General features: G+C 45.0%; 1 protein-coding gene across 2 annotated transcripts in view; it reads left to right on the top strand.

The window, feature by feature from the left end:
- Positions 1-25451, top strand: part of DCDC2B (doublecortin domain containing 2B) — a 51012-nt gene extending 25561 nt beyond the window's left edge. The window contains exons 3-12 of one of the 2 annotated variants that reach the window (XM_068268889.1): positions 7447-7511; positions 12411-12542; positions 13528-13659; positions 13753-13792; positions 22274-22342; positions 22422-22572; positions 22672-22775; positions 24660-24722; positions 25150-25220; positions 25313-25451. In XM_068268889.1, the coding sequence (XP_068124990.1) occupies positions 7447-7511; positions 12411-12542; positions 13528-13659; positions 13753-13792; positions 22274-22342; positions 22422-22572; positions 22672-22775; positions 24660-24722; positions 25150-25173 (780 nt within the window). In that variant the 3' untranslated portion in view covers positions 25174-25220; positions 25313-25451. The remainder of the gene's footprint in view (positions 1-7446; positions 7512-12410; positions 12543-13527; positions 13660-13752; positions 13793-22273; positions 22343-22421; positions 22573-22671; positions 22776-24659; positions 24723-25149; positions 25221-25312) is intronic. The other variant, XM_068268888.1, reaches the window with a different exon arrangement.
- The last annotated feature ends 214 nt before the right edge of the window (positions 25452-25665 follow it).

Consider the following 25665-nt stretch of genomic DNA (forward strand, 5'->3'; position numbering starts at 1 on the left):
ACTGAAGAGAAGTCCTAACAGTATGGCTGCCTTTACTGCAAACAGATTGTGAATCGATTTCAGCCTGAAACCGATTCACCATCTGCTGAGCTGCTCCTGCCGCCTGTCCCCCCCCCCCCCCCGTATACATTACCTGATGCTGGCTCCGGGTCCTCTTCTCCGCATTGCACGGCTCTGTTCCGGCTCCATTACGGCGCTTCCTGTATTACTCCGTGACCAGGAAGTTCAAATAGAGCGCCCTCTATTTGAACTTCCTGGTCACTGCAGTGACAGAGCCGTGCAGTGCGGAGAAGACGCCCGGGAGCCAGCTTCAGGTAATGTATACTTGATCGGATCGGCTGCCGCTAGCGACGCGCACTTTACCCGCGGGCGATCGAGGGTAATTTCCCGCAGGGCGCGATCGACGGACCGATCCGATTTCGGGAGAAAATCGGATCGGCGGCTGCGTTTACCGCGAACGATTGGCAGCAGATTCGATCCCAGAATCGAATCTGCTGTCGAAACGGCCGGGAATCGAGCCAGTGTATGGCCTGCTTTAGTGTGTGGGCAAAAGATGTGTGGGCAAAAGACATGGTTCCCACCAGAAACAGAATTCTCTTAATTTACTATATAAAATTCATTGACATCAAAACGTGGACAGTACAATACATGTGTTATGTAAGTAGATCAAGTATTTATCTACTTGTATACTGTATGTTTTTTTCCCCTGGCATAGTATGGCTGATCCTACTGCTTTAATAAGGGGCAGTGCTGCATTGTGGACACACAAAGGCCATCAACAAAGGGGCTTGATTGGCCTTTACATGAATGGAGATACGAGAAAGTAGATGCACACTGTCTGAAGGTGTAACAAGGAAGGGGATGAAAGCTGTGAATGCATTAGTGGTCCTTTCAAATTTCATAGTCATGGCCGTTTCTTGGGCTGTGCGACCCGTGCGGGCGCCCTGAGCAGGGGCGTCTCTAGCCATTTTGTCACTCCAGGCGAGAAAACCTGTGGCACCTCCCCCCCCCCCTGGGTTGCCCCCCTGATGAAAAGAATCGTAACGCAGCAATGTTTCTTCAGGAGATAAAAGTAATGCGGCAATCTTTCACCAGAAAATAATCATAAAGCAGCAATGATTCGCCATAAAATAATCGTAATGTGGCCAGCATTCACCATAAAATAATCGTAATGCGGCAGCGTTTCCAGAAAATAATCGTATGTGGCCAGCGTTCCCCAGGAAATAATCGTAATGTGGCCAGCGTTCACCAGGAAATAATCGTAATGTTGCCAATGTTCCCCACGAAATAATCGTAATGTTGCCAGCGTTCCCCAGGAAATAATCTTAATGTGGTAACGTTCCCCAGAAAATAATCGTATGTGGCCAGCGTTCCCCAGGAAATAATCGTAATGTTGCCAGTGTTACCCAGGAAATAATCGTAATGTTGCCAGCGTTCCCCAGGAAATAATCGTAATGTTGCCAGCGTTCCCCAGGAAATAATCTTAATGTGGCAGCGTTCCCCAGAAAATAATCGTATGTGGCCAGCGTTCCCCAGGAAATAATCGTAATGTTGCCAGCGTTCCCCACGAAATAATCGTAATGTTGCCAGCGTTCCCCAGGAAATAATCTTAATGTGGTAGCGTTCCCCAGAAAATAATCGTATGTGGCCAGCGTTCCCCAGGAAATAATCGTAATGTTGCCAGCGTTCCCCACGAAATAATCGTAATGTGGCCAGCGTTCCCCAGGAAATAATCGTAATGTTGCCAGCGTTCCCCAGGAAATAATCTTAATGTGGCAGCGTTCCCCAGAAAATAATCGTATGTGGCCAGCGTTCCCCAGGAAATAATCGTCATGTGGCCAGCGTTCCCCAGGAAATAATCGTATGTGGCCAGCGTTCCCCAGGAAATAATCGTAATGTGGCCAGCGTTCCCCAGAAAATTATCCTAATGCGGGCAGTGTTTCACTAAACCTGTAAAAAGAAAAGTATTTACTCACCTGCAGAAGACTCCTCTCCCGACCGACGATCTATCTGCAGCGGCGGCCACCACGTGTGACAGGCGGGGGGCGGAGGTAGGGGCGGCGCCGACGTGTCAAACTAGCGTGCGACGATCGCACGCTCTGTACAGAGAGGGGGCGGGTAGAGGGGGCGGACCAGTAGGCGGCGGCATCGCACATAATACCTAACGTGCGTGCTGCTTGCTCTGAGGAGGAGAGGAAGGGGGCGGACCAGTAGGCGGCGCCGGGCACAGGCTGAGCTGCCTGTCACAGCCGGCGCCGACCTGGCTGAAAGAGAAAAAAAAAAAAACATGCACAGAGCGGCGAGAGAGCGCCTACTACCACCAACGGCGCCATAGGCAAAAATCTATAGTTGCCTAATGACACAGACGCCCCTGGCCCTGAGCGCTGAAGAAGGGGGGCGCTGTAATGGAGGGGGAAGTCAGCCACGGGGAGGGCAGCCGACCTCTCCCTCCCTTCCTCTCCGGGCCGCCCTCCTGCTCCCCCCTCCGATGCAGAGCGCAGCAGCCTGCAGGGAAGCGCTGTAATAGTAACAACTCACCTCCCAGGTTCCAATCGCTGGTCACTAGCCGCTGGTCTCCCCCTCTGCACACACACACTGATACACACGCTGCTTCCGGCTAAACAGGAGGGGGGAGGGGCACCTACCTAATCTAACCTATACTGGGAGGGACCTACCTAATCTAACCTATACTGGGGGCACCTACCTAATCTAACATATACTGGGGGGCAGCTACCTAATCTAACCTATACTGAGGGGCACCTACCTAATCTAACTTATACTGGGGGGCAGCTACCTATCTAACCTATACGGGGGGGTAGCTACCTATCTAACCTATACTGGTCGGGCAGCTACCCATCTAACCTATACTGGGGGGCAGCTACCTAATCTAAACTATACTGGGGGTCAGCTACCAATCCAAACTATAATGGGGGGCAGCTACCTATACTGGAGGCACCTACCTGGTTAACCTATACTGGGGGCAACTATACTGGGGCACCTATGCCTGGCTACCTATACTGGGGTACCTATGCCTGGCTACCTATACTGGGGAACCTATGCCTGGCTACCTATACTGGGGGACCTATAGCTGGCTACCTATACTGAGTGCAACTAGACCTGGCTAACCTAAACTGCAGGCACTTATACCTGGCTCCGCGGGGGCACCTATACCTGGCTCCGCGGGGGTGGGGGGGCGCAATTTTTACACCCTCGCCCTGGGTACATTTTAGCCTAGAAACTGCCCTGTTCATAGTGTACCAACAGGCACAATCTTGCTCATGATACTAATAAAACATGTAGCCTTCAAGGGATGTGAATATGTGTTCTAGGCATTATGTACTTGTTATATGCACTCTTGTTACATAGGGGAATTTTTGCCCATGGTTTTTGTACTACTTCTTCTTGTCCATTACCTAACTCTATATGATCCATGGATCATAAAATCTCATTCCTGAAACCTAACCCTACCACATCACTCATATTAACTGCCTCATGATACATATCCTCCACACCCCACCTCCATGTTAAAGTGAACCTCCAGACTAAAAATCTACTCGGCAGAAATGAAAAGGCTTGGTGTTTATTTAACAGTTTCACAGCATCAGAACTTTGTTTTTCTTACCAAAGCATCATTTTTAGCTGCATTTTTAGCTAAGCCCCGCCCCATCAAAGAAAACTGTCCGGGCATTTTTCCCCTGATGTTGTGCAAAGCATGACGGGATTTCTGATGTTGTTGTTCTCGGCTGCCGTATGAATCAAAAGTAAAAACTTTTATTGTAGCTAAAGAGGGTTGAGCCCTCTGAAATGCGTTGCTTAGCTACAATAAAAGTTTTTACTTTTGATTTATACGGCAGCTGCCGTCTTATTTCCTACTTGCATACACTTGCACTGGCAAATTGTTTAAACCCAAATTTCTCAACCCACCCCATGACTGCCTGACAGTGCAGCCGCCTATAGCAGCATCAAAGCACTCAGGCTAGGTGGAAAATATACCAGAACAGCAGCCTGCTACTACAGCTCTGAAGGAGGCTATTGTCTGCACGCCTTGTGGAGGAGGACTTCTGCCAAGACTTGGTCCCCGGTCCAAGTGGGACAAAGCCTTTCTGCTGGCCACCCCGTATGGGACAGTCAGCCACAGATCCAGGTGAGAATATTACACGGCCGGCCATTTTTATTGAATGACAAACTGAGTGCGCTCTCCCCCACCCCTTGTTTTTCCACCCATCCCCCACATCCCATTGTCTACTGCAGATTATATACCACCTAGAGTGGCACCCAAGAGAGCAGCACCATCTGATGACAACTACACAGACTTGCACAGTATTGTCAAGATTGCTCCCTCCGTCCAACACAGGGGTTTAGGCTCCTTTCCTCTTCACAGGCAGCCTAGTGGTTCACATTGCCTTATACAAAAAATGTGAATGCACCAGACAGTGCACTGGCCCTAAATCATTAAATGAGAGGCGGCTTGGGGGGAATTCTCCCCCCTCAACCCCCCCCCCCCCCCCTCCGGCCAGTCTGCACCTGCATTAACCTTCTCTTATCTTTTCCACTAACCCTCCTAATCAGTGGAGTACCAATACCTCAAAACTGTGACACTCAACACCTCTGACACTGTGGTTGGCTTTAGTAGGTTTTTGTGCGCCGTATCAATTGTTATTTATAAGGTGCTTGGGGGGGGGCCCAATGTTAAACTTGGACCGGGGCTCATAGCTGCTTAGCTACGCCACTGCTCCTAATCTATGATTAACTCCAACTATTAAGCCTAACCTTCTATCAGCTTGAAGGGAATCTGAAGTGAAAATAAACTTATGATATAATGAATTGCATGTGTAGTACAGCTAAGAAACAGAACATTAGTAGCACAGATATGAGTCTCATATTGTTTCAAATACAGGAAGAGTTAAGAAACTTCACTTGTTATCTATGCAAAAGAGCTTCTCTTAGCTCTCCAGAAAGCAATGCTATATTCCGCAGCACTTAGACTTCAAAGAAACAATGAAAGACAACTTCAGATAAGATTTTACTGCAGGGAAGTTAAACCCTCCTGGCGGTTTGCTAAAAAATCGCCAGGGGGCAGCAAATCTTTTTTTTTAAATTTTTTTTTTTTTCATGTAGCGAGACAAAGTCTCGCTACATGATAGCCGCTGCTCAGCGGCATCCCCCCAGCCCCTCCGATCGCCTCTGGCGATTGGCGATCAGGAGATCCCGTTCAAAGAACGGGATCTCCTGGAGGGCTTCGCCCATCGCCATGGCGACGGGGCGGGATGACGTCACCGACGTCGTGACGTCAAAGGGGATTCCTATCCACCCCATAGAGCTGCCTGGCACTGATTGGCCAGGCAGCGCACGGGGTCTGGGGGGGGGGGGGGCGGCTGCGGCGCGACGGATAGCGGCGGATCGGCGGGTAGCGGCGGTGATCGGGCACTGCATGCAGCTAGCAAAGTGCTAGCTGCGTGCAGCAAAAAAAAAATTATGCAAATCGGCCCAGCGGGGCCTGAGCGGTGCCTTCCGGCGGCATAGCCCGAGCTCAGCTCGGGCTTACCGCCAGGAAGGTTAAAGGTTCATTAGCTCTGCTCTGTTTCATAGTTTAAAATGCAGAGTGTAGTTTGTAAACTGCAAATATTAGAAGATGATGCAATGTTATATTAAAAAAAAACTATATAACTGAAAATAAAAATATGAAACTCTGTTCTTTGCTACTTCTGTTCCATTAAATATCTGTACTACACATACAATTCATTATATCATACTTTTTTTCACTTTAGTGTCACTTGTTAGGTATTTTAGCTATATATTAACCACTTTACCCCCGCGCGTACGGATTTCTCCGCCCCTTTTTCCATCCTTTCACCCCCAGGGACGGAGAAATCCGTACTCTGCGCACTCCCGCCGCTGTCCGCGCTCCCGCTCGTAAACACGCCGCCCGCTCGCCCGGAGATCAATGAAAGGGAAAATCCATTCCCGTTCGTTGATCTCAGCCCCGCAATGATCTGCTGCCGCTCGGCTGAGCAGCCCGATCATTGTGAAAAAATAACAAAGTCCCAGCCTCTTTCTACTTCCTGCAAGAGTCCAGAAGGACGCTTGCAGGTCGTATGAAACAAATTGGTAATGGTGCCATCTTGTGGCCAAATAGTAAAACTACATCCTAACCATTTTTTACACACAAATAAACTTGTTTTACACAAAAAATTAACTCCTTACCTCCCACACTCCCCAATTTTATTTTTTTTGTAATTAAAAAAAAAAAAAAAAATTTACAATTAAAAAAAAATACATAAATAGTTACCTTAGGGACTGAACTTTTTAAATATTTATGTCAAGAGGGTATAACACTGTTACTTTATAAACTATGGGCTTGTAATTAGGGATGGACGCAAAACTGAAAAAAATGCACCTTTATTTCCAACTAAAATATTGGCGGCAAACATTGTGATAGGGACATAATTTAAACGGTTTTATAACCGGGATAAATAGGCATATACATTTAATGGGTTTTAATTACAGTAGCATGCATTATTTAAAAACTATAAAGGCCGAAAACTGAAAAATAATAATTTTTTTCCCACATTTTTTCCTATTTTCCCATTAAAACACATTTAGAATAAAATTATTCTTGGCATAATGTCCCACCTAAAGAAAGCCTAATTGGTGGCGAAAAAAACAAGATATAGTTCATTTCATTGCGATAAGTAATGATAAAATTATAGACGAATGAATGGAAGGAGCGCTGAAAGGTGAAAATTGCTCTGGTGGTCAGGGGGTAAAACCCCTCAGTTGGGAAGTGGTTAATGCCAGCATCAAAATAAAGCAGTCTAACCCAGTGTTTCTCATACCTGTCCCTGTGACTCCCCAACGGTGCAGGTTTTGCAGGCAACCTCTTCTATACACAGGTGAGGTAATTAGTGTCTTGGCTACACAGAATCCACCTAGCTGAGACACAAATTACCCCACCTGTGCATAAGTGAGGCTGTCTGCAAAACATGCACCGTTGGGGAGTCACAAGGACAGGTTTGAGAAAAACTGCCCTAACCCAATAACTTAATTTTTAAATTAGATACTGTAATCACCCATGTTAAATTGTACTGCTGGCTTCTTCTATGCTAGAATTTCACATGACATGAGAACCTATGTCTCAGTGATGCATATTTTAGTGCTGCTGGATTAGTAATAGTAAATGCTAGAAGCTGACTACTATATTAAATATTCACTATAGGTAAGCAGTTCCCTAGACTCTGAATGGCGTGATGCAAGTTTAGCTTCAGTCAGTATCAGTGAGTCAGTAGTTTAGGAGGGAGAGGTGTGTGAATTAGGTCAGCAGGAAGGGTGTTTGACTGCTCTCTCTGTGTACAGAGGTGAAGCACTGCAGAGTTCAGGAAGGGCATGAAGGACAATATAATTAATATTGGCAATGATATTTTCCCAACTTAATCTTGCTTTTCCCAGATCTACCGCAAGCCAAAAGTTGCAGGGCGCTGGAGGGAAGAATCCTACCTGCCTTGCATCATCCAGTAAGTATTTTACCATTGTAAGTACTTAAAACAAAATGGCAAAGCTTTATGAAAAGACTGATAATCTGCTTATAGAAGTGCATTTTATGTGAAATGAAAGCCCTAGTTCAGCTTCCCATGATTTTAAATGCATATAATAGTACATATGAATTACCGATGCACAAAGTTTTGTCCATTTCATGTCAAAAAAATGTTTTATGTGGAAACTGCCTGGCTAGCCAGGCCATGTAGATTATTTGGTACTTATCCGTTAGCCGGGCGCATCCGGCAGGTGGCGCTAATTACTATTCCCCCTCCAGGCCGCCATGGATAGTAGGGAAAGATGTAACTCTGGTGGAGTTTTGTCGCCACCTGCCGGATGCGCCCGGCTAACGGATAAGTACCGATTATTTTCCTGATGAGATGACGATTCATTTTTTTTTTTCATACATGGTAGGTCTCTGGTTGCTGTCCAAGCATCTCCCTCATCATCACCCAGAGGAGGTAGTCCAGGAGGGGTGGTGAGGAGGGAGCGGCCAGCCTTTCAATGTAACCACAGATAGCTTGACCACATTTACCCCCTCCCGCTGCTGCTAAAAAAAATACTCTTTTGTGGCCACCACTGCAAACACTACAGCTCAGCTGAGTTTTATCTCCCTGTTTCTGATCAGTGTGCATAACAGCTACTCCCATGCCTCTTATAAAAGGGTCTCATAAAAGAGCAGTGAAAATAGTTTCTTAATGTAAGCAGGGCAGGGTGATGAGAGGTACTTATGGCTTTTAAAAACACACTGGGAAGGATGTGGAAAGGGTTTGGTGAAACAGTGAACCTTCACAGCCCCTCCCACTGGAGTCTGGCAGACACAATGCTGTCTCCTAGATGCCTAGGGTGGCTAAAGGAACCTAGTCTACAACGGATGTAGACGTTAATTTTTTACAATTATTATTGCAAGCGGGGGAAAAAAATAGGAAGTGAAATTTGCTATATTTACCAAAAAGTCCAAATCTCTTCCTTTCGCTCATCTCTGCTTTCAGCATTAAAGTGACACCAAAGCGAAAAAAACCGTATGATATAATGAATTGTATGTATAATACAGATAATGAATAGCAAATAAAAGAGTCTAATATTTTTGTTTTCAGTTATATAGCTTTTATTTTGTAACATTGCACAATTGTCTAATATTTGCAGTTTACAAATTACTCTCTGTATTTTAAACTATGAAACAGAACAGAGCTAATGACCCTTTGAACTTTCCTGCAGTAAAACCTTAAACAAACAAGAAACAGTGAGAGACAGGTTGAGAAAAGTGCTTCAGAAAACAGCACTGTAGCTGACCAAACTTGGAGAGCTCAGAGAAGTTTCTTAAAGAAACTCTGTGTAACTAAAAAAAATGTCCCCTGTGGGGTACTTACCTCAGGAGGTGGAAGCCTCTGGATCCTAACGAGGCTTCCCCCATCCTCCTCTGTCCCATGGTGGCAGCGCTGGGCCCTCCCAAAACCAAAGCCGACAATTTGTCATGCTGTGGCACAGGCGCAGTAGCGCCTGTAATATTTACCTTCACCGGCTCCAGCGCAGGCACAGTAGCAGCTCCCCAATGGGATCAGGCAGAAATAGCCATTCCCAGTCAGGTCCGCTCTATTGCGCAGGCGATAGAGCGGACCCGACTGGTATCCAGAGGCTTCCCTCTCCCGAGGTAAGTGCCCCACAGGGGCCTTTTTTCGTTACAGATTCTCTTTAACTCTTCCAGTATGGGAAACAAAATGAGAGTTATATCTGTGCTACCAATGTTCTGTAGCTGTACTACACATACAAATCGTTATATCAAAAGTTTATGTTCACTTCAGATTCCCTTTAACCTCCTTGGCGGTAATCCCGAGCTAGGGTCGGGTGGAAAATCACAGCTCAGAGCGTTAATCCCGACCTGTGCTCAGGGTAGCCGCCGGAGGTTGTATGCAGAGCAATGCGCGCAGCGGGAGCGTTTCTACATACCTCCCAGGGGATCCCGACATTCTTCTTCCGCTCCTCTGAGGCTCTGCTTCCTCCTGATGAGATTGCCGACTGTTGTCATGACGATAACCGGCAATCTCACTTTAGAGTTGCAGCGCCACCCGGAGGATGGAGGGAAAACTGCAGAGCTGGAGCCAGGGAGGCGAGTGGTTGTGGAACTGCTGCAGATCTCCCTGGCAGCATGATTTTTTCCAGGTTTTAGGGTCTGAAAGGTTGCAAAAAAATTGCACCGCTTTTAGACCCTAAAATCATAACACCAAGGGGGTTAATACACCCTACATGTTTGCATTTGTGCAGTTTAAGCAGAACTGTTGAACATTTTTATAGAGAGCACTGCAGATTTTGCAGCTTTTCTAACTTCTCTGCAGCATTCCCTTTATGAAATGTGACAGGACAGGAGAAGTTAGGTTCACCTGTGGCTGAAGTTAGTGCATAGCAGTCATACCCATGCCCTCCTTTCACCTGGCTTGTGCTCCAGTAGAGTTCTGTAAGGTGAGGCCACAAATACATACATACATATAACATGAAACAAAACAAATGCCTTTGATAGTAGTACAGTAGAGAAAAGAAACAAGGCTGGCCATAACCACAGGCGTTACAAGTCAATTTCAGCATGAAATCTCACGGAAATTGGCCTCATGATGCTGCATCCGCCGCCTCATTTCCTCTGCCGCACTCCACCAATATGTGCTATACGGTAGAAGGTGCAGCTTGAGGGACAGTGACCGGGGGTTCCATCACATTTGTCACTCATCCCGATATCACACGCCGTTACCGCCATGCACCCGACTGACCATGTCTTCCTGAGATATTTCAGCGTGCTTGATTGATACATTAGACCGATTTTGGCCCAAAAACGGCTGGCTCGTTGATCAGGCACGCTTGTTGTGGCACCAATTTTCATCCAAGGTGATAAAATTATCGAATCGGATGGTCAATCGGGCCAGAAGATCTCTAGATGTAAGGTCCTTCTAAAATTATCAGGTGCACAATTGTAAACACACTCTCTAGTCATGTGGCTGACCTATTTGAGTGAGTTTGGATGTACATAGAGAAACAGATTATTCCTAGCTTCAAGAACAATGGTGTTACCTTTTAAAGGCACGATCTTGTGCCTGGGTGAATCTGCTTATCATTAATGCAGCAGGAGGTGTGAAAAATGTCAGTGTGAAGGAGTTCCATGATGCAACGTTTTCAATAACAAAAGTGTTATTTTTAACAATCTTTCAAAAGCAGCTTATAAGCAAGAAAGGAAAAACAAACATGCAATCAAATCTTAATTACTTAATCTTAATTATATAGTTGTGGCATTAAAGGACATTTGAAGATATGGAGGCTGACATATTTATTTCCTTTTAAACAATGCAGATTGCCTGGCTGTCCTGCTGATCCTCTGCCTCTAATGCTGGATACACACGGTGCGTTTCCGCACTCGATTTCCCGCTCGATTCGTTTATTTCCAACATGTCCGATTTTCATTTCGATGGATTGTTAGGTCGATTCGCATGTAAAGTATACCAAATCGACCTAACGATCCATCGAAATGAAAATCGGACATGTTGGAAATAAACGAATCGACGGAAATCGAGCGGGAAATCAAGTGCGAGAACGCACCGTGTGTATCCAGCATTATACCTGCATTTAAAGGGGGCTTAGATGCCTTCCTTGCGTTGGAAGACATCCATGGCTACAATTACTAGGTAATGCCTAATGATGTTGATCCAGGGATTTTATCTGATTGCCATCTGGAGTCGGGAAGGAATTTTTTCCCTTTTGGGGCTAATTGAACCATGCCTTGTAAGGGTTTTTTCGCCTTCCTCTGGATCAACAGGGATATGTGAGGGAGCAGGCTGGTGTTGTACTTTGTTCTCTGGTTGTTCTCTGGATCAACAGGGATATGTGAGGGAGCAGGCTGGTGTTGTACTTTGTTCTCTGGATCAACAGGGATATGTGAGGGAGCAGGCTAGTGTTGCACTTTGTTATACGTCCATTGAGTTCAACCAGAGTTTGTCTTTTTTCAACCAAAATAACTATGTAACTGTGGACTCTGAAAAAGGCATTCAGATCAGATGCTCTGACTGGATTAGCTGCATGCTTGTTTTAGGTGTGATCCAGATACTACAGCCAAAGAGATCAGCAGGATGCCATGCAGTTATTATTCTTTAAAAGGAAAAAAAATGGCAGCTACCATGGGCTAGATGCACGAACTTGCAGTAATATTGCCATGCACAGACATTGTGCAACAATAATACCCTTGCACTGCGTATCGCGAGCTATGCTATTAGCGCGACCTGCAGAAGTCAACTAGCCTGACTGTTGCTAAGGTACTGAACACTACTAACAGTAACACTCATTAACAGTGGCGTAGCTAAGGCGCTATGGGCCCCGGTGCAAGTTTTACATGCCCCCCCCCAAGCACTCTATACATAATAATTGATACAGTGCACCAAAACCTGCCAAAGACAACCACAGTGTCAGAAGTGCAAGAAGGGGATGGGGAACAGTTTGGTAATGATTACTAATATTCTATCTATAGAAGTGATCATTACCAGCACAGGGCCAATAAAGAGCTAATACTGCAGTTGAGGCAGGGTACTATGGGGCCACTGTGGCCCAAGGGCCCTGGTGCGGTTGAGACCTCTGCAACCCCTATTGCTACACCACTGCTCACTAGTAAAGCGCATTACCACAGCAACGGTCGCACTAGTTGAGTAGCTCAGGTCACGCTGATAGTGTAACTCGCAGTATACAGTGCCGGTACTAAAGGTAATATTGCCGTGGAATGTTTATGCACGGCAAAATTACCGCAAGTGCAATATCCCTCCTACTTCAGGTGTAATTTTTCAGTCTCTATATTCCATGCCAGAATTGTCTTACTTATTCTGTACTAATACTGTTCCTTTATTTGGCAGCATTTTCCGTAATGGTGATCTTATGACTCCTCCTATCCGTGTTCTTATATCGCCAACCATCCTGAAAGAATGGGAGCTAGTTTTAAGTCTGCTTACTGAGAAGGCTAACCTGTACAGCGGAGCGGTCCGAAGGTACACGCAATACCAAGTCACAAAACAGTACTGCCTTTTTCATTCAAGCCCTTCTATGGGAGCAGAAACATTAAATCAGACTCCTAACATAATTCACAAGGCATTCATAGCAATGAAAAGAGCACTGAAGGCAAACAAAAATATATGTTGAAAAGACAGAACAAGAGAAGTAAATCTATTTTACTAGACTACATAGAGTTGTAAATAATAATGGCAAACCAAACAGAAGGCTAGACTGCTCGTTGCAGTGCACTAAACATTGGAAACAAGAAAATCTATAGTTTTCAAACAATTTAAGGATATGTCCACAAGTCCCTTCACCAGTAGATCATTACTGCAAGAAATATGTAGCTATTTCAGAGGGAGGATTGCTGTCAGAACCATTGCTTACTAAACTAAACTGTGAAGTCATAGGTGTATTTAACAAATAGAAGTTATGGTGCACTACATTTATAACTTAGGGGTTGTTTGCCAAAAAAGTGAAATGTTAAATGGCAGTGACTGCATTCCTTATACTTTGCAAAGTCTAGACTGGCAGACTCTGATGCCTCAGATGTTTACCCTTCTCCTAGTGATTGCTTAGGGCCAATTTCCTAAAGTAGAAGAATACTTAAAGGACACCTGCAGTGAGAATAATATGGAGGCTGCCATATTTATTTCCTTTTAAACAATACCAGTTCCCAAGCAGCCCTGCTGATCTATTTGGCTACATAGGTTTTGCATAACACCAGAAACAAGCATTCAGTTAATCTTGTCAGATCTGCTGGGCATTATAAGATTATCACTGCATAAGGTGGTGCATATATTGTTGAATTGATGCAGCCCTTAATATATGGGATGGTAAGAGTGGCACACATCTCACACATGATTTACATATGTGTAGGGCAGAATGGGCTTTGCAACCCTCATGCTATATTTATATACTGTATTTGTACTTTGTTATAATGCCCTGGTTTTGTGCTGTAAGTATTTTCTATTCTCACAGGATCTGCACCCTAGATGGAGTCTCCCTCTCATGTGGTGCTGAGCTGGTATCTGGGGAATATTATGTTGCTGTTGGATCGGAAAGGTTTAAATGTCTTCCCTATGAGGAGCTCCTAACACCTGGAGGCAACAAGTAATCATTTTTATATCACCTCTACTATCCTTTTTTGTGATTCTTGTGTAACAATCTACTTTTCCTTTTTTTTTTTTCTGTTATACATTCTAGAAGTCGTGTTGGTGTGAAGCGCAGGACCCGTAAAGTTGTGGTAAGCAGAAAGCTTTCTGCATCTGGAATGCACATGTATTTTTCTGCATCTGCTAAGGCAGTACAGTACTGTGCTGTCAGTGAGTCAATAATTATAATGCCCTGTTGAGGAACCAGTATTCTTATCTGCCATCAGCTGTGCCCGTGTTTTGCATGATCTACTCTTGTTTACATAATGTGGTGTCCAAAGCAAAAAGATTAACATGTATGCTTAACCACTTGAGGACCTAGGGCTTTCTACCCCTTAAGGACCGGCCACTTTTTTTCCATTCAGACCACTGCAGCTTTCACGGTTTATTGCTCGCTCATACAACCTACCACCTAAATGAATTTTGGCTCCTTTTCTTGTCACTAATAAAGCTTTCTTTTGATGCTATTTGATTGCTCCTGCGATTTTTACTTTTTATTATATTCATCAAAAAAGACATGAATTTTGGCAAAAAAATGATTTTTTTAACTTTCTGTGCTGACATTTTTCAAATAAAGTAAAATTTCTGTATACATGCAGCGCGAAAAATGTGGACAAACATGTTTTTGATAAAAAAAAACCCATTCAGTGTATATTTATTGGTTTGGGTAAAAGTTATAGCGTTTACAAACTATGGTGCCAAAAGTGAATTTTCCCATTTTCAAGCATCTCTGACTTTTCTGACCCCCTGTCATGTTTCATGAGGGGCTAGAATTCCAGGATAGTATAAATACCCCCCAAATGACCCCATTTTGGAAAGAAGACATCCCAAAGTATTCACTGAGAGGCATAGTGAGTTCATAGAAGATATTATTTTTTGTCACAAGTAAGCGGAAAATGACACTTTGTGAGAAAAAAAAAAAAAAAAAAAAGTTTCCATTTCTTCTAACTTGCGACAAAAAAAAATGAAATCTGCCACGGACTCACCGTGCCCCTCTCTGAATACCTTGAAGGGTCTACTTTCCAAAATGGGATCATTTGTGGGGTGTGTTTACTGTCCTGACATTTTGGGGGGTGCTAAATTGTAAGCACCCCTGTAAAGCCTAAAGGTGCTCATTGGACTTTGGACCCCTTAGCGCAGTTAGGCTGCAAAAAAGTGCCACACATGTGGTATTGCCGTACTCAGGAGAAGTAGTATAATGTGTTTTGGGGTGTATTTTTACACATACCCATGCTGGGTGGGAGAAATATCTCTGTAAATGACAATTTGTTAATTTTTTTTACACACAATTGTCCATTTACAGAGATATTTCTCCCACTCAGCATGGGTATGTGTAAAAATACACCGCAAAACACATTATACTACTTCTCCTGAGTACGGCGATACCACATGTGTGGCACTTTTTTGCACCCTAACTGCGCTAAAGGGCCCAAAGTCCAATGAGTACCTTTAGGATTTCACAGGTCATTTTGAGAAATTTCGTTTCAAGACTACTCCTCACGGTTTAGGGCCCCTAAAATGCCAGGGCAGTATAGGAACCCCACAAATGACCCCATTTTAGAAAGAAGACACCCCAAGGTATTCCGTTAGTAGTATGGCGAGTTCATAGAAGATTTTATTTTTTGTCACAAGTTAGCGGAAAATGACACTTTGTGAAAAAACACAATTAAAATCAATTTCCGCTAACTTTTGACAAAAAATAAAATCTTCTATGAACTCACCATACTCCTAACGGAATACCTTGGGGTGTCTTCTTTCTAAAATGGGGTCATTTGTGGGGTTCCTATACTGCCCTGGCATTTTAGGGGCCCTAAACCGTGAGGAGTAGTCTTGAAACTAAATTTCTCAAAATGACCTGTGAAATCCTAAAGGTACTCATTGGACTTTGGGCCCTTTAGCGCAGTTAGGGTGCAAAAAAGTGCCACACATGTGGTATCTCCATACTCGGGAGAAGTAGTACAATGTGTTTTGGGGTGTATTTTTACACATACCCATGCTGGGTGGGAGAAATACCTCTGTAAATGGACAATTGTGTGTAAAAAAATCAAAAGATTGTCATTTACAGAGGTATTTCTCCCACCCAGCATGGGTATGTGTAAATATACACCCCAAAACACATTGTACTACTTCTCCCGAGTACGGCGATACCACATGTGTGGCACTTTTTTGCACCCTAACTGCACTAAGGGGCCCAAAGTCCAATGAGTACCTTTAGGATTTCACAGGTCATTTTTGTTTCAAGACTACTCCTCACGGTTTAGGGCCCCTAAAATGCCAGGGCAGTATAGGAACCCCACTAATGACCCCATTTTAGAAAGAAGACACCCCAAGGTATTCCGTTAGGAGTATGGTGAGTTCATAGACGTTTTTATTTTTTTGTCACAAGTTAGCGGAAATTGATTTTAATAGTTTTTTTTCACAAAGTGTCATTTTCCGCTAACTTGTGACAAAAAATAAAATCTTCTATGAACTCACCATACTCCGTACGGAATACCTTTGGGTGTCTTCTTTCTAGAATGGGGTCATTTGTGGGGTTCCTATACTGCCCTGGCATTTTAGGGGCCCTAAACCGTGAGGAGTAGTCTTGAAACCAAATGTCGCAAAATGACCTGTGAAATCCTAAATTGGACTTTGGGCCCCTTAGCGTACTTAGGGTGTAAAAAAGTGCCACACATGTGGTACCGCTGTACTCAGGAGAAGTAGTATAATGCGTTTTGGGGTGTATTTTTACACATACCCATGCTAAGTGGGAGAAATATCTCTGTAAATGACAATTGTTTGATTTTTTTTACACACAATTGTCCATTTACATAGAAATTTCTCCCACCCAGCATGGGTATGTGTAAAAATACACCCCAAAACACATTATACTACTTTTCCTGAGTACGGCGGTACCACATGTGTGACACTTTTTTGCAGCCTAGGTGCGCTAAGGGGCCCAACGTCCTATTCACAGGTCATTTTGAAGCATTTGTTTTCTAGACTACTCCTCGCGGTTTAGGGCCCCTAAAATGCCAGGGCAGTATAGGAACCCCACAAGTGACCCCATTTTAGAAAGAAGACACCCCAAGGTATTCCGTTAGGTGTATGGCGAGTTCATAGAAGATTTTATTTTTTGTCACAAGTTAGTGAAAAATGACACTTTGTGAAAAAAAAACAATAAAAATTAATTTCCGCTAACTTTTGACAAAAAATTAAATCTTCTATGAACTCGTCATACACCTAACATAATACCTTGGGGTGTCTTTTTTTTCTAAAATGGGGTCACTTGTGGGGTTCCTATACCGCCCTGGCATTTTACAGGCCCAAAACCGTGAGTAGTCTGGAAACCAAATGTCTCAAAATGACTGTTCAGGGGTATAAGCATCTGCAAATTTTGATGACAGGTGGTCTATGAGGGGGCGAATTTTGTGGAACCGGTCATAAGCAGGGTGGCCTTTTAGATGACAGGTTGTATTGGGCCTGATCTGATGGATAGGAGTGCTAGGGGGGTGACAGGAGGTGATTGATGGGTGTCTCAGGGGGTGGTTAGAGGGGAAAATAGATGCAATCCATGCACTGGGGAGGTGATCGGAAGAGGGTCTGAGGGTTTGGCCGAGTGATCAGGAGCCCACACGGGGCAAATTGGGGCCTGATCTGATGGGTAGGTGTGCTAGGGGGTGACAGGAGGTGATTGATGGGTGTCTCAAGGTGTGATTAGAGGGGGGAATGGATGCAAGCAATGCACTGGCGAGGTGATCAGGGCTGGGGTCTGAGGGCATTCTGAGGGTGTGGGCGGGTGATTGAGTGCCCTAGGGGCAGATAGGGGTCTAATCTGATAGGTAGCAGTGACAGGGGGTGATTGATGGGTAATTAGTGGGTGTTTAGGGTAGAGAATAGATGGAAACACTGCGCTTGGGTGGTGATCTGATGTCGGATCTGCGGGCGATCTATTGGTGTGGGTGGGTGATCAGTTTGCCCGCAAGGGGCAGGTTAGGGGCTGATTGATGGGTGGCAGTGACAGCGGGTGATTGATGGGTGGCAGTGACAGGGGGTGATTGATGGGTGGCAGTGACAGGGGGTGATTGATGGGTGATTGATAGGTGATTGACAGGTAATCAGTGGGTTATTACAGGGGAGAACAGATGTAAATATTGCACTGGCGAATTGATAAGGGGGGTCTGAGGGCAATCTGAGCGTGTAGGCGGTCGATTGGGTGCCCGCAAGGGGCAGATTAGGGTCTGATCTGATAGGTAACAGTGACAGGTGGTGATAGGGAGTGATTGATGGGTGATTGATGGGTAATTAGTGGGTGTTTAGAGGAGAGAATAGATGGAAACACTGCGCTTGGGTGGTGATCTGATGTCGGATCTGCGGGCGATCTATTGGTGTGGGTGGGTGATCAGATTGCCCGCAAGGGGCAGGTTAGGGGCTGATTGTTGGGTGGCAGTGACAGGGGGTGATTGATGGGTGATAGGTGATTGGCAGGTGATTGACAGGTGATCAGTGGGTTATTACAGGGAAGGACAGATGTAATTAATGCACTGGCGAATTGATAAGGGGGGGGGGGGGTCTGAGGGCAATCTGAGCGTGTGGGCGGGTGATTGGGTGCCCGCAAGGGGCAGATTAGGGTCTGATCTGATAGGTAACAGTGACAGGTGGTGATAGGGGGTGATTGATGGGTAATTAGTGGGTGTTTAGAGAAGATAACAGATGTAAACGATACATTTGGGAGGTAATCTGACGGCGGGTTTGCAGGCGATCTAATGGTGTGGGTGGGTGATCAGATTGCCCGCAAGGGGCAGGTTAGGGGCTGATTGATGGGTGGCAGTGACAGGGGGTGATTGATGGGTGATAGGTGATTGGCAGGTGATTGACAGGTGATCAGTGGGTTATTACAGGGAAGAACAGATGTAATTAATGCACTGGTGAATTGATAAGGGGGGGTCAGAGGGCAATCTGAGCGTGTGGGCGGGTGATTGGGTGCCCGCAAGGGGCAGATTAGGGTCTGATCTGATAGGTAAAAGTGACAAGTGGTGATAGGGGGTGATTGATGGGTGATTGATGGGTAATTAGTGGGTGTTTAGAGGAGAGAATAGATGTAAACAATGGATTTGGGAGGTGATCTGATGTCGGATCTGTGGGCGATCTATTGGTGTGGGTGGGTGATCAGATTGCCCGCAAGGGGCAGGTTAGGGGCTGATTGATGGGTGGCAGTGACAGGGGGTGATTGACGGGTGATTGATGGGTGATTGACGGGTGATTGACAGGTGATTGACAGGTGATTGACAGGTGATCAGGGGGATAGATGCATACAGTAAACAGGGGGGGGTGGTCTGGGGGGGGGTCTGGGGAGAATCTGAGGGGTGGGGGGTGATCAGGAGGGGGCAGGGAGCAGGGGGGGGGATAAAAAAAAAAATAGCGTTGACAGATAGTGACAGGGAGTGATTGATGGGTGATTAGGGGGGTGATTGGGTGCAAACAGGGGTCTGGGGGGTGGGCAGGGGGGGGGTCTGATGGGTGCTGTGGGCGATCTGGGGCAGGGGGGGGAGAAATCAGTGTGCTTGGGTGCAGACTAGGGTGGCTGCAGCCTGCCCTGGTGGTCCCTCGGACACTGGGACCACCAGGGCAGGAGGCAGCCTGTATAATACACTTTGTAAACATTACAAAGTGTATTATACACTTTGTATGCGGCGATCGCGGGGTTAACATCCCGCCGGCGCTTCCGTATAGCCGGCGGGATGTTGCGGCGAGCGAGCGGTGACAGGCGCCGGCGGAGGATCGCGTCACGGATGACGCGATCGCTCCGCCCATGCCCTTAAATGGACCGCCGCCTCTGTGGGTGAGGCCGTCCTGCAGGGCTCCACTTCCCCGCCGCCCCTGTGTAGTGGGCGGTCGGGAAGTGGTTAACATCCTCTATAATGAAACCCCTGTGTCATGCTGTCCCTGTGTAGCTTGGTCCATGCTTTTTGCTACTGCGCATGTGCTCAGCATGGACCCAGCCTCACAGAGACAGGAGGACGGGGACGGGTCTAGGGAGACGGGCGGCCGGGTGTGGGTGCGGCAGGTGCGAACACGTGCACATGTGCGGTGGCTGCGCACGCGCAGTAACATGCGGCGGGCGGTGGCGAGAAATAGACCCTAGAGCCTGTTTTTAAACCGGCTGGGGTCTGCTAGTTGTAATGTTTTCAGGGTTGGTTCACAGTGCGACGTTAAAGTCGCGTGTTATAGCCTTTTCTAACGTGTACAAATGCACTGCAATGCAAAGTCAATGCTACATTCACAGTGCATGCGTTGCGTTATAGTGTAACGCAGCACATTCTGTGAAAGTAGTGCTTGCAGTGCGTTTTGCACGTTATGGGCTGCGTTACTGTGTTTGCACATGCTCAGTGGATTTTGTTTTTAATAAAAAAAAACTAACGCATGCACCGGTTTGGGCGCATCAGGATGCCACGATAATGGTGCATTTGATGCGACGTTAAAGAGAGTCTGTAACAAATTTTTCGGCTGTATTTCTTCTGTCCTACAGGTTCCTAAAGCAAATCTAATGTGATCTGGCTTACTGCAGCCCTTTGTAGCTGCAGAGTCAGTGTAATCAATCATCTTATCTCTCTTCAGTCGTACGGTCTCTGGAAGGGGCTGACTCTTCATTGTTGTTTAGCTGTTAGGCAGGCCTTCCCTCCACGCCCCTCTATGCTCGCTCCCGTGAGTTTCATTAGGAAGTCTCTGCTCTATCTGGCTGTGAGGCTGCAGACCAGGAAGAGAGCTGATTAGTAATTACACATTACTAATAATATAAATAATACACTTGCCTATCAGAGTCTCCGGCTGCAATACTTATGCTGCTGTGCAGAGTGAATCAATGGTCTGCCTCTGTGTATTGCAGCCGGCTCTGAGACCCTGATAGGCTGATCGGCAGCTGAGATAGAGCCAGCACGAGAGGACCTACAGCGCATGCTTAGACTTGCGCTCCTCTCGTGCACGGCTCTCATGCACACTCCCTGGAAGCGGGCACACGCTCTGCCCGACGAACTTCCGGTTTTGGGGGCCATATTGCTTGTTTACAAAACAAGCAATAAAAGTGTGATTTACTGCTCAAAACAGCGGCGGGGAGCGGCGAAAATGACGCAGAGGGGGAGAGGAGAGCGCTGCAGACAGGCTGGTATGTTTATTTTGTTAAGTTTGCATGGATACAGATTCTCTTTAAGGTCCCATTGAAATGACAGCTAAACGCAATGCAATATAGCATAACGTGTACTAACACATTATGCTTTTGCGTGGCGTTACTACCTGCGGTGCGACCTTAACGTCGCACCAAAAACGCAACATCAACTGTGAACTTAGCCTCAAACTTACTGTTACCTAAATGGGATTTTAATCTGGTTTATTTGGTGCTTTCGTATTATACTTTCTACCAAATTGGAATGCCCCATTGAAAAGATATTTACCGTACTCCCCTTTGGAAATATTCATATTGTTGGAAAGTCGAAAGTCTTGACTATCATTTGCATTATGCCCCAAGCCAGTGCATAGTGCCGCCACTGCACACCAGACCCTCGCCCGCTTGCTATGCTTCAGCTGGGAACTCGGCTTGCCAGGTCAGTGCTGCTGGCAACCAAGTGTAGTGGATACCCCTTGTTCAACGCCCTCTAACTCAGGAACGGAGCAGCGCACCGACATCGGACATAAGGCGGATGAAAGCCAAGATTCTCGGCTTTCCAACAATATAAATTTCCAAAGAGGAGTAAATATCTGTTAAACAGAGGGCAGCCAAATTCAATAGACTGTATAATACGTGAGTACTGTTTTTTTCTTAACATTTTTCTTCTATTTTCTTGACTAATGTTTGCGCCCTTGTACTGCTCCTAATTTATATGTGTATTGCTCCAAGTGTTTTAGCCAATCACAGTGGAGGAGGAGAAATGTATGTTAACGGCAGAAACAGTTGTAAGCCAAATAGCTGCTCTGCTTTCTGTTAATTTTATTCAAATGTATGTAGTTTGGAACTGGATCAGTCAAATGCAGTTGCTGATGATTTATGTGGCCCAGTTCCAAGCTGCATACATTTTCATAAAATTTGCCTCAACTTAAAATTATTTGCATCTAATTGACCATGCCTACTAGCCATACAGAAGGTCAATTATAGCCCAATATGCAAACGATCAATCACTCCTTGATCGGAAATGTATAAGTAATCAATTCTATCAATCAACTTGTTCCCCTTGATCCTGAATAAATGAATTAGCTATTGATTATCCTTGCTCCTCTCAATACCCTCTCACCAATGTACTGTCTGATCATCCTTTTAATAGATTAACTGTCAAAAACCATTGGTAATTCAGGTATGCTGAGGGTGATCAATCAGCAGATGATTCAATCAAAGTGCTTGATTCTGACAAAACTTTTTTTTTACCTGATAATATCTGGCTTTACAATTTTGAATCTTTACACATTACAATTATGTACAATGTAGGTTGTGGTTGAGAGAAAATGGATGGTTGCAAAATAAACATCCCCTTTAGTATCTGTGTGTAGCAGTGTTCTTTTGTGTACAAGAAAGATGCAGTGCATGTCTTTGATTTTTATATTTGTAGGCTGGAAAGGTCTATAGTGTTTCACAAGATGGGGGTAGTGACTCAGCTCTTAATGACTCTCCAATCCAGGTAAGTTATTATCCGTTTTTTTTTAAATCTCTTTAGGACCTGAGAATGCAATGTTTTCATTTTGAGCTTTCTTATGTAGGGAGATGGACGCAAAGTATATTCCACAGGTGCAGTAACAAATTCTTCCAGTATCAAACACCCAGGCAAAGAGGAGGACTCAGTCTTCTATGCAAAGCCAGTGAGAGTGCGTCCAGTTCGGAAAGAGAGAGTGATCCAGAATGAAACTGATGGTGAGCAGGTTTCTCGATTCCTCTACACATTATCTTAGTAATGGCAATTCTATATATCCAGGATGTTTGGTTCTGTACATGATTTTCTTTTTATTTCAGAGGATGGGGGAGTATTTAAAGTCAAAGAAATACGACATGAGGTTGATGGAGCCCAAGAAATAAAAGAAGATTCACATACACTTGTGGAAGTCCCAGTAGATCAGGTAAGAATAAAGATCATGAATAGGACACTGCTGTGTACTGTGAACTAAGGCTGTGATGGTTAAGTTACCAGATGGAGTACAGTCCTGTTGTCTATCCAAACACAAAGATTCTGTAGGACCCATAGTGAAGCTGCAATGTCACAGAGTGTACTGTAAGAACACAGATGCATCATAAAACCTCCTTGTGCCACTGTGCCAGTGTAATCCTTGTACTACTTCTGTGCACCTTGAGATTCTGTTGCACACAATGTTAGGGTCTTTCACACATACATGGCTAAGGGCAGTTGCTGCATCCAGAGTGCTGCATATAGTTTCTTCACTGGGCCTTCCCATAACCTGTACATGCGTATAGGCCCCAGTGGCGTAGCTAAGGAGCTATGGGCCCCGGTGCAAGTTTTACATGGGGGGCCCCTAAGCACTCTATACATAACAATTGATATGGAGTACCAAACAATGCAAACGACAACCACAGTGTCAGAGGAGCAAGAAGGGGATGGGGAACAGTGTGTTAAGAATTACTACTATTCAAAGTATCTATAGAAGTGATTGTTACCAGCACAGGACTAATAGAGAGCTAATACTGTGATAGAGGATGGACCTTTTGGGGCCCCTCTGACCCAAGGGCCCCGATGCGGTTGCTATCTCTGCACCCCCTTTTGCTACACCACAGATAGGCCCATAGGTTTACATACAGTAAAATGGTGTAATTCTACTCCCTCAAACCAACTCAAATTTCCAGCTTTTGAGTTAAAGCAAACCTGTGTAAAAATGAGCTTGTCTAGCCATAGAGTTTGTTCATATAATTATCTTCTGACTAAATCTTGGTTACTGCCAGTTGAGGCCACCTCAGGTGTGAATGTAGCATGTGTACTGTGGCCCTGATGCACCTCAACGTGTTGGCGAGTGCTGGCCGAAAGCATCGTTCTTCTACTCACCTCGCCCCCTCCATCATTAGCCCCTCCTTCAGCCTTCCTCCCTCCTACATAGCAACAAAATGCATCTGTAAGTCACCTACGGGGCAAGTGATGTGTCTGTACAGTCTCGGCCCCAAACTGTTGCCCAAAGGTTTGACTTCTGATCCCTGCTGGGCAAGCAGTCCTAGCATGTGTGTATGAGGCTTATGTTTAGTAAAAATTGTAGCAATCAGTTGGTGTATTAGGCGTATTAATTCTAGGAATAGGAAAACATGCAGGACATTTAATAGCAGCCCGTTAGTCAGCTCCAGCTTAGTAGGTGAACTGCATTCATCCAACAACATCCAACAATCCAACATCCGTACAACAATACAAGCCCCTTCTCATCCATACAGTTGTTTAAAGGAAATGTCCGAGCTGGAAAAAAAAATAACATCTACTTACCAAAGGCTTCCTCCATCACCTGGGAGCCATGTCCCTCGCCACAGCTCCGGTGTCCCGGGTTCTCCTCCGTTCGCTATGGCGACCTCGCCAGGTCGGGATCTTCTGCGCCTGCGTGAGAGCCAATGTCAATTACGTCCACGTGGTCTCACCATCGTGAACAGAGGGGACGCTGGGCCACCAGCTGGGAATGGAGCTGCGGCGAGGGGCATGCTGGCTGCCACAGGCTGGAGGAAGATCCGGGAAAGTAGATGTCATATTTTTTTCCAGCTGTAAATGTTTACAGTTTCTACTTCCTGATTCATGGAAGAGAGGGGAATCAAATTACAACTTGTGATTAGACACAAATGTGAGGGAATTAAACAGGCTAAACTCTCTAAATACATTTAGGGTGCATTTCTCTACGTTTTCCTTATTTACTGTGCAAGAATTCAGGTCCACTTTAAGTTGACCAATAGAGTACATAAATACTTTAAGATATTTGAAAATATCAAAAACAACAAGTAATATAATTTTCATTTGACTTCAGAGAGAAGCAGATATTGTGCAAGAAGAAAATGTTTCAGAGGAGAAAAAGAGCCATAACAAAAAGGTTAGATAATATTATTGTCATGTATCATGGACTGTACAGTACTTATATGTTCCAATTAAAGAGGACATGTAGAAAAAAATAACGTAATTAATAACATTTTTGTTTAGTTTTTTGTTGTTTTTACAATATTAATTTATAAATGATTTAGTGTTTGGCCATTGTAAAATCTTTTCTCTCTCTGATTTACGTTCTGAAATTCATCACATCTTCATGACATCTTTAGTGCTGGCAACTTGCATAGCTAACAAATGCTTGGATGTTGTTTGTTCTGAGCTGTGTTCTGTGCCCCCAGAGAGCACTAGGAGAAGAAGGGCGCATAGCTAACCAACCTAGACTGTGATATCACTGGGAGGGCAGGGCTACATGCCAGTGTACAGCAATATACAATACAATACAATAACATTTCTATAGCGCTTTTCTCCCATAGGACTCAAAGCGCTCCAATATATAGAAATAGGAAGTGTTATTGATGCTGAAACCAGAAAAATTAACATAAAAGTGGGTATCTTGAATAATTTACTGCTTTATACTATATGTTGTAACATTGGCCTCATTAATGTATTGCTGTGTCTTTCCTCCCTGTCTCCTAGGACTGGAAGTCAGAGGACAAGGAACAGTTTGACTCCCCCCGACTTAAGAACAAAATCAACTACTAAAACCTGGTCTTTTAACTATTCTAAACTGTATTCTGAAAAAGAGCCAATAAACCGTACCACATCTCAAACCAAAGTACCACAGGCACCATTTGGTATCATCCCCATTTGTGTCTGCACTGAAACCACACAGCCCTGGGATATTTTATTAGAGTCAATAAGAACATTGAATCTAATGTGTAAACCAGGCTTTCTCAACCAGGGTTCCTTGAGCACTCTGCAGGGGTTCCTTGGCATTTTCCTCCATTGTGGGGAAAGCATCACAGAGCACATTATAATAGGGGGTACTT

The sequence above is a fragment of the Hyperolius riggenbachi genome, chromosome 2 (genome assembly GCF_040937935.1).
Source record: "Hyperolius riggenbachi isolate aHypRig1 chromosome 2, aHypRig1.pri, whole genome shotgun sequence".
Taxonomy (NCBI): Eukaryota; Metazoa; Chordata; class Amphibia; order Anura; family Hyperoliidae; genus Hyperolius; species Hyperolius riggenbachi.